Here is an 11,265-nt window from a genome sequence, read left to right as displayed (position 1 = left end):
TAGTTTCAGTGGCGACAACCACATGATTGCTGCCCTGGCTACCTAAGAAGTGGCTCACTGTTCTTACATTTATGAAACTTTATAATATTTCCAGGGCAAAAACTGTCCTGACTTTAACTTCCCCAGTAAGGGTTATGAACTGCAAGTTGCCAGGTCATTGAGAGGGCACAATTTTGCCCAAACGGCACTTTGTGTGTGTGGCAGCTGAAATGCCTCGTCAGCCATTACCGCTGTGCGTCTGTTTCTTTAACCTTCAGCAAGCTCCCCTCCTACCCCAAGCAATTCCATATCTTCTCTCTCTAGGCTTTAACCCTCTGCTGTAAAACTTTCTATCCACACCTTTGTTAATACTTAGTGTGTTGAGATAAGGAATAAGCCAGCGGTGATTTTCCAAACCTTATGGCTTCTAGAGCTTCCCTTCCTTTTAAAATTCAGAGGGGTGGGGAACAGGATCGGATCATGGCTTTTCAAGGGGATCCCAGCACTCTGTTTTACTTAGGAGCAGGAATTATTTCGGCAATTTCTGCTATCGTGACGCTGTTTAAAGACCACAGTCGTGATCAAAGAAAGTGAGCTACTGAACTGATTTCTTACCTCTGAACAAACATGTATGCCTTTGCACTACAGTCACAATCCTGTGCAAACTTACTTGGGAGTAGGACCCACTGAAATAAGAGGCCATTCCTCCTAAGTCAATATGCCCACGATTGAAGCCGACACATGGCAGAGAGCGGTTTTCCAGAGGCGTGTCTTTCTTCTTGGATCCAGGCAGGAAGAAGGGCAAGCAGCAAATATGGCAGCCAGCACTCCATTGAGCAAGGAGGGCAGCACTTGGAGCTCCACCCCAGGGACTAAAGAGTCTTGGATTGGTCCAATATACGTACCAATATGCAAAGTACATACAGGTGGGTCTTCTTTATCTGTGGATTTGACCCACCGCAGGTTCCGAACCCACAATTCCGTCCACTGCACATGGATGGATGGATGGATCCACAATTCCATCCATCTGGACCTCCCAAACGTTACCAGATGCTTGTTCCAGAAGTATCTGGGAGGCTTTCTGAGAACTGTAGAGACTGTGCGCGGCCTCTATGGGACTCAGAAAGGCCCCTGGAAGCAATGAAAAGGTACTTCTGGTTTTGGCAAAAACCCAAAGTGCCCTTCTGATGTCTCCGGGGGCCTCAGAGTGGCTCTGTACACAACTGCAACCAGGTTCTGGTCGCATTCAGAGGCCCTGTTGGTGCGTAACCCCACAGATTTAATTACCCACGGGTTTGGGTACCGGGGAGGGGTCCGGGAATGGATCCCCCGTGAGGTTGGGCCTGTACAAAGTGTAGATTTTTCTCACTAGCCAGAAGAGGGCAGCCTCTTTTCAGAGAAACCAACTAATTACAAAATGTTTAATTTAAAAAAAGAAAAGAAAAAGCGTATCTGTGTGTCCCAGTAGATCAGCTATTTTCAACCAGTGTGCCATAGCACACTGGTGTGTCACAAATGCTCCGCAGGTGTGCCACGGGAGTTTGAGGGAGGGTCATTTATATTGGGGGTGGTGTGAGCTCACACACCCCGGCCGGCACTGCGGTGTGCCTTGTCAATGGTCCAAAAACCAATGGTGTGCCTTGACAATTTTAGAGCTTTGTCAGTGTGCCAGGAAATTAAAAAATCACTGCACTAGGTCAAAACAAGGCTATCCAGCTTTTAAGCAGTACATGACCCCGCAGGGCCCCAGTTCCCAACCTGTGTTGAACTTTTCCCCTCTTTTGCTTGGGTGCAGAACCGGATTCACCAGACCAACCAGGAAGCACAGGGAGGTCTGCATTTTGACAGTTCGAATTACAAGAGACCACACAAGAAAGGGAAGAACGCTCCCCCCCCCCCCAAAGAAGGAGTTCCCAGGTTCATTTTTAGCCCGGCAAGAGATGTTGCAAGGACAGCTTCGCCCCACTTCCTGACAGCCATTGGTAAACACTTTCGGGATTTATTTCTTAGCCTACCAACACACACAGAGATGATAAGACCATTGTGTGACCTGGTGTGAAGGTGCGCTGCAGTCAGTCATGGGCAACAATATGTCCATCCCATGCTTTCAGCCACCCAGAACATCTCAAGGCAATAGATGTGAACATAAGAACAGCCCCACTGGATCAGGCCAGAGGCCCATCTAGTCCAGCTTCCTGTATCTCACAGCGGCCCACCAAATGCCCCAGGGAGCACACCAGATAACAAGAGACCTGCAAGGCTTTCTGGGAATTGTAGTTAAGAACATAAGAACAGCCCCACTGGATCAGGCCATAGGCCCATCCAGTCCAGCTTCCTGTATCTCACAGCGGCCCACCAAATGCCCCAGGGAGCACACCAGATAACAAGAGACCTGCAAGGCCTCCTGGGAATTGTAGTTTAAGAACATAAGAACAGCCCCACTGGATCAGGCCATAGGCCCATCCAGTCCAGCTTCCTGTATCTCACAGCGGCCCACCAAATGCCCCAGGGAGCACACCAGATAACAAGAAAACCTGCAAGGCCTCCTGGGAATTGTAGTTAAGAACATAAGAACAGCCCCACTGGATCAGGCCATAGGCCCATCCAGTCCAGCTTCCTGTATCTCACAGCAGCCCACCAAATGCCCAGGGAGCACACCAGATAACAAGAAAACCTGCAAGGCCTCCTGGGAATTGTAGTTAAGAACATAAGAACAGCCCCACTGGATCAGGCCATAGGCCCATCTAGTCCAGCTTCCTGCATCTCACAGCGGCCCACCAAATGCCCCAGGGAGCACACCAGATAACAAGAAAACCTGCAAGGCCTCCTGGGAATTGTAGTTAAGAACATAAGAACAGCCCCACTGGATCAGGCCATAGGCCCATCCAGTCCAGCTTCCTGTATCTCACAGCAGCCCACCAAATGCCCAGGGAGCACACCAGATAACAAGAAAACCTGCAAGGCCTCCTGGGAATTGTAGTTAAGAACATAAGAACAGCCCCACTGGGTCAGGCCATAGGCCCATCTAGTCCAGCTTCCTGCATCTCACAGCGGCCCACCAAATGCCCCAGGGAGCACACCAGATAACAAGAAAACCTGCAAGGCCTCCTGGGAATTGTAGTTAAGAACATAAGAACAGCCCCACTGGATCAGGCCATAGGCCCATCTAGTCCAGCTTCCTGCATCTCACAGCGGCCCACCAAATGCCCCAGGGAGCACACCAGATAACAAGAGACCTGCATCCTGGTGCCCTCCCTTGCATCTGACATAGCCCATTTCTAAAATGCATTTGGGGAAGGAAAAACCCTCCAAATGTCAAAGTGAGCAGGTGCAAAGTCAACTAGGAAGCAATATAGCCCTGGACTTTCTAAAAAGAGAGGGTTCCCAGGGGCTATAGTCTGCAAAGGGAGCCCAGCCAGCTTCCTCAGCAGGAAGGCCAGAAGTTGGGTAATGGTTGTCTCAGAACCAACTAAAATACCACAAAATCACAAGCAAGCTTTTGAGTTCCACAAAACTCTGCTTCCAGCTATAGATCAAGTAAAGCCACAGGGGGTGGGGAGAAAACAGACAGGTGAGGGCAAGCTAGATCAGTCTCCAAGGTCTGTGGTCTGTGACAACCTTGATGCTGAGCGTGCAGGAGGCTTGTTTAAGGCCTGTGCAGGGCAGGCCACCTTTACTGAAGGAAAAATCCTTTGCACATGCTCAGAGGTGCTCCGTGTGGAATCGCGTCATTTTATATCTGCTACTTTAAAGAGGCGCAATGCCAAATATAAGCAGAGAGGTTATCCCTCACCCATAAGTACCTATAAAAGACTTTTTTTTTGTTTTACTTGTACCACTGATAGAAATAGGACCAGATTGTTATCTTAAATAAGACCCACCCACTCCTAAAAACACAATCCAGCCCTACTCACCAGCCAAGAATATACAAATCCTTCTGCCTAAAATAGATACACACCGAGGAAACTCGCCTTCTCTATACCTAGAAAGAATAAACACAATCACCCTAAAAGGATCCATTTCACAGACACACACACACACAGAGAACATGTGAAGCTGTACACTTTTGAACTTGAACTTGCATGGAGCATCGAGATGTCCAAATGTACCCGTACAAGGTAATAAAATCAGAGGCACTGTAAACACTCACACAGAGTGCTCTGTAGAGCCCAGAGGTTATTTGTATTGCTGGGACTCAGTCAAGGGCAGTAAAGACAACAGCACCTCTGAGCATCTGCAGAACGCCGGCCCCTCACCACCATCTCTACGGAAGTCATCACAATCCGGCCTCACCCTCAGCTGGGATCAGCAGAAAGAAATTACAGGGCACGGAGGTGTGGACTTCCGGGCAGTCATGAACCCCTCTCCTTTGAGACATTAAGCCCTGGTGCACATGCCATTCTCGAGGCGTGACACCCAGACAGATTACGATCAACGCAAAGCGTAAACATACATACAAATATGCGTGGCAAGGCGGGGCACACGCCAACACACGCTTCAAGCAGCACACTCATTGTGATATAGGCTGGAGGGGAAACACTGTGTAAGAAGATAAAATTGTAACTCGAGCTTACATTCTGGGTTCTAATCTCCCACCCACCCCAAAAAAACAATATCAAGATTATTAATCTCGCCATACACTCAAACAGTGGGGGATAATCTTGGTATTAATATATTAATTATATTAATATATTAATTAATATATTACTATATTAATATAATGTCTATCCTGTTATTCCTCCAAGGAACTCAGGACAGCACACATAGGCTTCCCCCTCTCAGCTAATCCTCATGACATCCCTGGCGAGGTGAACTAGGCTGAGAGATGGCCTACTGGCCGAAGGTAATCCAAAGAGCTTCGCAACAAGGTGGGGATTTGAACCCAGGTCGCCCCAGTCCTCCTCCCAAGCTCTAACCACTACACAATGCTGACTCTTCTTGAACAAAGGAAAAGCCCCGCTAGATCAGGCCAAAGGCCCATCTAGTCCAGCCTCCCGCTTTCCCATGGTGGGCTACCTGTGGGGTAGTCCACCACCAGGAAAGAAAGCTGGGTTGCTCCCCTACCAGGGCTCTCCTGAGGTTGACTACCACTGAACCTGGAGGTTCCACAAATACACACAACCTTTCCAGTTGTCATCAGTAGGGAAACTCTGGGGAAGTTCACAGACAACCACCACAGTATCTTCAGGCCATTCCACTGTCTGCGATTCCAAACCCTGCTCCGAACCAGTTCGGGAGAAGGCCCCCCCCCCCACAACACCACATTTCTACCACCTGTTTCAAAGACCACGTCCCTCCCGCCCAGGGGGTCCAGAGACCGATGCAGGAGCAATCACAAACCAGAAGATTTAGATTTGGGGGTGTTTTAGGAATAGAAGCCATATTGCTCCCCCCCCAAAAAAAATACCTATACTCATCATGCAATCTCCAGAGCTTTTGTGAGCACAAGTGTACCCCTTTGTCCACGCATGACCCTAAAAATATATGCTGCTCCAACCCCCCCCAATGAATCCTCCTCCCTTCTTCTTGGGCTCCCCCAGTACAGAATGTTCTGGTCCCACCTCCCAGAAGTGGGAGTGTCACCCCTCTTTCCCCTACTTCCTGTCGTCTCCCCCTCCCCACATCTCTCTTCTCCCTTCTTGGTTATGATCAAACTGACCCCCTTTCCCCCAGCCCTCCCCTTCTGAAAACCCAGGCCTGCCACTTCCTTGTGGGGGGGGGGGATTTCTGGTAAGGTGTCTGGGGGGGCAGGTAATCTTGCCAAAATGATCCCAGTTTCCAGACACCCCCAGACAGGAGATCTCCCTCCACTTCTACATGGTCTGATCAATTGCAATGCTCCTGGGGTGTATGTGGAAACTATGGGTGGGCACAGGTTGTGAAATTGACAAGGCGCCCCCCCTTTTCCCCAGCCCTTCTCAAGCCCCATGCCTGCCACTTCTTTGTGGGGAGGGGGAATTTCTGGTAGGGTGCCTGGGGGGGGGCAAGTAACCTTGTCAAGCTGATCCCACTTTCCAGGCACCCCCCCCCCGCAAGATCTCCCCTTCCACTTAAGCAGTCTGATTAATTGCAATGCTCCTGGGTATGTGTGTGTGTGTGGGGGGGGAGGAAACTATGGGTGGGCACAGGGAGTGAAATTGACAAGGCGCCCCCCCTTTTCCCCAGCCCTTCTCAAGCCCCACTTCTTTGGGGGGGGGAATTTCTGGTAGGGTGCCTGGGGGGGGCAAGTAACCTTGTCAAGCTGATCCCACTTTCCAGCAACCCCCAAGAGCTTCCCCTCCACTTATGCAGTCTGATTGATTGCAATGCTCCTGTGTGTGGGGGGGGAGGAAACTATAGGGTGGGCACAGGGAGTGAAATTGACAAGATGCCCCCCTCTTTCCTCAGCCTAGAAAGCAAGAGCCTGCAAATAGGGGTGGGGAGGGGGGAGAGAATATTGGTTTTTGCAAGGGGAGGGGGGACCAGCACAGGAATGAGGGCTGAGCTGAGCACGCACGAGGTCAAGCGGAAGGAGGAGGAAACGGGGGGGGGAAGAGAGCTCAAGAGCATGCATGCAGTGGGGGGGGGCTGATCCCTCTTCATTGCCCCCCCAGATAGACCATGCAGGCTCAGCATCCCCCTCCCCTCTGCCTGCAGCTGAGCAAGCCCATCTTTTGCATGCAAACCCAGCAGCTGCTGCTGTGACACCCCCACCGCACAGATCGCCCCCCCCAAATTGCCTTGCCTGGTTCTTGTCAAACTGCTCCCTCTCCGCCTCCAGGCTGTGCCCGCTCCTGCGGCTCAGGACCCGCGCGGGGACGTTCTTGATGGTGTTCATGCTGCGGGGTTCAGCCTCTCCAAGGGGGACCCGGGCAGGCTCCTGGCTCCGCTGCGATCGCTTCCTCTGCGCGCCTCTCCGGGCCAATGCAGCCGCCCGGGAGCCTCTCAGCCGCCCATGCCCCAGTTGCAACAGCACCCAGGCTCAGGAAGCGCGCAGGGGCGCCCCCAGCGAGCCTGCCAGGGAATGGCTGTGGCTCTGCCTCCTCCTCCTCTTCCTCCCCCTCCAGGAGAGCATCCCCGCACAGGCACACCTCCCTGCAGCCATTCCCAACCCACAGGATGCCACCTGCCCCCTGGCCAGGCAGCCAATCGCCGCCCTCCCAGCTCTGCCCTGGCCCCAGTCACAGCTCAGGGGTTTGGAATGCTCCCTCTGCCAACCCAGTCGCCAGCATCTTCCTCTTCCCTGCAGGGTGAACACACACACACACACACACCCCTTTGAGTTTCAGAGGCACCCTCTTCCTCCAAACCACCAGTCCTATTTTTTTTTTTTTCCCCTCCCTGGGTCTGGTTTTGTGTGCTTGTTTGACTGGGGGAACTGGGTTTGGAAAATGATCAAAAGGTATGGAGGAAGAGGGAAAAAAAAAATCTATCCTACCCCTAACACTGATCAGGGAGTAGATCTGGCAGGCTGCGTAGTAAATCAACTCAGGGCAGATGAAATCACATAAGAACATAAGAACAGCCCCACTGGATCAGGCCATAGGCCCATCTAGTCCAGCTTCCTGTATCTCACAGCGGCCACACCAAGTGCCCCAGGGAGCACACCAGATCACAAGAGACCTCATCCTGGTGCCCTCCCCTACATCTGGCATTCTGACTTAACCCATTTCCAAAATCAGGAGGTTGCGCATACACATCATGGCTTGTACCCCATAATGGATTTTTCCTCCAGAAACTTGTCCAATCCCCTTTTAAAGGCGTCTAGGCTGGACGCCAGCACCACATCCTGTGGCAAGGAGTTCCACAGACAGACCACACGCTGAGTAAAGAAATATTTTCTTTTGTCTGTCCTAACCCGCCCAACACTCAATTTTAGTGGATGTCCCCTGGTTCTGGTGTTATGTGAGAGTGTAAAGAGCATCTCCCTATCCACTCTGTCCATTCCCTGCATAATTTTGTATGTCTCAAAGTAAATCACATAGTAAATCAACTCTGGGCAGATGAAAGAAAGTCCAGTATTTTTTCCAGGACAACCTGCATTTGATACCTCTCCCCCAATTCCCTGTTTCCCCAAAAAACCAAGCCATGGGACTGAATTAAGAACATAAGAACAGCCCCACTGGATCAGGCCATAGGCCATAGTTCAGCTTCCTGTATCTCACAGCAGCCCACCAAAGGCCCCAAGGAGCACACCAGATAACAAGAGACCTCATCCTGGTGCCCTCCCTTGCATCTGGCATTCTGACATAACCCATTTCTAAAATCAGGAGGTTGCGCATACACATCATGGCTTGTACCCCGTAATGGATTTTTCCTCCAGAAACTTGTCCAATTCCCTTTTAAAGGCGTCTAGGCTAGACGCCAGCACCACATCCTGTGGCAAGGAGTTCCACAGACAGACCACACGCAAATAATGGAGTATCCCTTTTCCAGTTAACCCCCCTCTATTTTCCTCCCTCTTCCTCTGTTGTTTGCCTTATATCTAGAGCAGCTATTTTCAACCAGTGTGCTGTGGCACACTGCTGCGCAGTGAATGGTCTGCAGGTGTGCCACGGGAATTTGGGGGAGGGTCATTTATTCTTAGGGCCATTGGGGGATGTCAGCCCCCCCATCGGCGGCATGGTGCGCCTTGTCAATTATCAAAAAGCTGACGGTGTGCCCTGAACACTTTAGCACCTTGTCAGTGTGCCCCAGATGAAAAAGGGTGAAAATCACTGATCTAGAGGTTTTTCGTTTTATCATCATCATCATTTATATGTGCTTTTCAACAAAAAGTTCACTAAGTACTTTACAGAGAAAATCAAATAACTAATGGCTCTCTATCCCAAAGGGGCTCATAAGATGCAAAAGAATCCCAGCAGACAGCCACTAGAAAAGACAACTGCTGGGGTGAGGTGGGCCAGTTACTCTCCCCCTGCTACACAAAAGAGCACCCACTTGAAAAAGTGCCTCTTAGCAGGGGTTAAAAATGCATCAAGACACAAAACAGCACCATTTTGTGTTTAAAATATCCGAATAAAAACACAAAACACTGCATTTTGGTGCTTCAGATATTTTCCATAAATTAAAATAGATTACTTTTCCAGTTAGAAATACTCTGCTGACACTCTATCATCTGTTTCACCTACCTAGTACATTCTGAAAGTGTTTAAAATGAATAAAAATGAGAACTTGGGATAAAAATACACAACACCACTTTCTGCTTTTCAAATCACGAAATCGGCGAAAAAATAAAACCATTTTCAAACAGATTGGTTCCGAAATCTGTGCTGTCACAATCTCGGAGGCATATATATTTTATAGGTCTGCTTTTAATCATCCAGCAAAGTTGTGGTTATTAATTATTATTATTATTATTATTATTATTATTATTATTATTATTAACAATATTTATATACCGCTTTTCAACTAAAAGTTCACAAAGCGGTTTACAGAGAACAATCAAATAACTAAATGGCTCCCTGTCCCAAAAGGGCTCACAATCTAAAAAGATGCAAATGAATACCAGCAGACAGCCACTAGAACAGACACTGCTGGGGTGAGGTGGGCCAGTTACTCTCCCCTTGCTAAAAAAAAGGAGCACCCACTTGAAAAAGTGCCTCTTACCCAATTAGCAGGTCTGCTTTTAATCATCCAGCAAAGTTGTAGTTACAACACCTGATAGCTGTGCAGCTATCTAGTATCCATGAAGAGCCTTGCGTGGGTTTCAGGCTTGCCTCGCACACACCCACAGATTGTTCCAGTTAAAAGGCTGTATCCTCTTTTGGCCCTCAAAGGTGGGAAAGCCAGAGGGAAGGATTAATGGGACGCATTGTTATTCAACAAGCTCATTTCTGGCTAGCTCCCATCCATAGATTTCAAAAATAATTTAACTGACTTTTAAACACAGCCAAATCCTCTTATTCGGGCCTTATTGGTTAAGCCCATTGACAAGCTGGGATTGCCAAAACTACCTTGCAAATTGTGGAACAATTAGTACTGAAATCTGAAAACACGTTTATTTGGAACTAAGTCCCATTGAACTTCTGAAAAAAAGAAATTGAGTTCTACAGTACATATATTTAGTTTATTAAGCTGCCATGCCTTCCCCAAGAAGTCACAGGGCTTTGAGTTGGTCCATACATACAACAAATCATCTCTTGCCGACTTTGGGTCAGAGACAGAACTTTCCTATCAGCTCAAAAGCAATGGAGTCCATCCACACATTCAGCTGCTACACAATAATCAAGCAAGGGGAATATTTGTGTGTGTGTGTGTGTGTGTGTGTGTGTGTGTGTGTGAGAGAGAGAGAGAGAGAGAGAGAGAGAGAGAGAGAGAGAATCGATCCTTTGTCTAACTTTACCCTCATTGCAACCTGAGAGACAGCCCAGCTGCCTGGCATTCATCCAGACCGAACACTCTACTCACTGTTCTGCACTGTCTCTTTACAGGGAAGAAACAAAACACAAACACACACTACCAAGGTGCATTCAAACTGACTGTTTACTACTGGACAAAGCCTTACCTGCTGTTGACCATTCTTGACCAGAGGTTTGGGGCTGTGATATCATGGTTGGAATATCCTGAGAGGTCCCCCACCCCCAACCAGGGATGCCAGGGAGAGATGGCTTTTGAGTTCAGTGGAAAAAGCACTTTCATCCTGGGCAGAAAGAGTCGGGCAGAGGGACCCTCTTCAAAAGCACTAAAGATACTTTTTACGGTGCACCTTGTAAGTCCTCACAGGCCAGAAAATGAAATAAAAATCTCGCTCATTAATAAAAGTGGCACCTTCCTTAATTAGGAGGGAAGCAAAAAAGAAAGCAATGGCCGAACCATTTGTGCTCACATTCCACAATGAATGTTGGGCTGAAGTTTACACAGGGGTAAACAATTACTTTCACCACCTCCCTCTCCTTCCTCGGTTGCCTCTCCTGTGTCAGATTGTATACAGTAAGCTCTTTTGGGGCAGAGATCAATTATCTTATACTGTACAGTACTTTGCAAAGCACCATGCACATTGGATGGCGGGGACACGCTACAGAACGTTTCTTTAGAGGTCTGGGTACTTTATTCAATATCCTTCTAAATACCTTCTATTTAACCATTAGAAAGAGAAGACTGCTCATATAGTTTCCCCCTCCCTTCGCTAATGTAGTTTCTGGCCCTTGTCCATGATTTTTAAATTGCCAACTTTGTTTTGCTGTAGAAACCAATGTAACTTGATATTTCTCCAGGAGCGGGAAAGAGAGCTCTAACTCCTTCTTGTGCCTTGACCCTCTAATTAAAAACAAGACAGGGAGTAGGGAAAGCCTACACACCCTGGCT

The 11,265-nt window shown here is 48.8% G+C and overlaps 1 protein-coding gene across 1 annotated transcript in view; it reads right to left on the bottom strand.

The window, feature by feature from the left end:
- The window catches only part of HIP1R (huntingtin interacting protein 1 related), a 52,358-nt gene extending 45,390 nt beyond the window's left edge, over positions 1-6,968 (bottom strand). The window contains exon 1 of the mRNA XM_066609661.1: positions 6,704-6,968. Coding sequence (XP_066465758.1) covers positions 6,704-6,796 — 93 coding nt within the window. The 5' untranslated portion in view covers positions 6,797-6,968. The remainder of the gene's footprint in view (positions 1-6,703) is intronic.
- Positions 6,969-11,265: the final 4,297 nt, after the last annotated feature.

Source organism: Tiliqua scincoides, chromosome 14 (genome assembly GCF_035046505.1).
Source record: "Tiliqua scincoides isolate rTilSci1 chromosome 14, rTilSci1.hap2, whole genome shotgun sequence".
Classification (NCBI taxonomy): domain Eukaryota; kingdom Metazoa; phylum Chordata; class Lepidosauria; order Squamata; family Scincidae; genus Tiliqua; species Tiliqua scincoides.
Note: the sequence above shows the minus strand (reverse complement) of the source record. Positions and strands in the feature narration are given on the sequence as shown.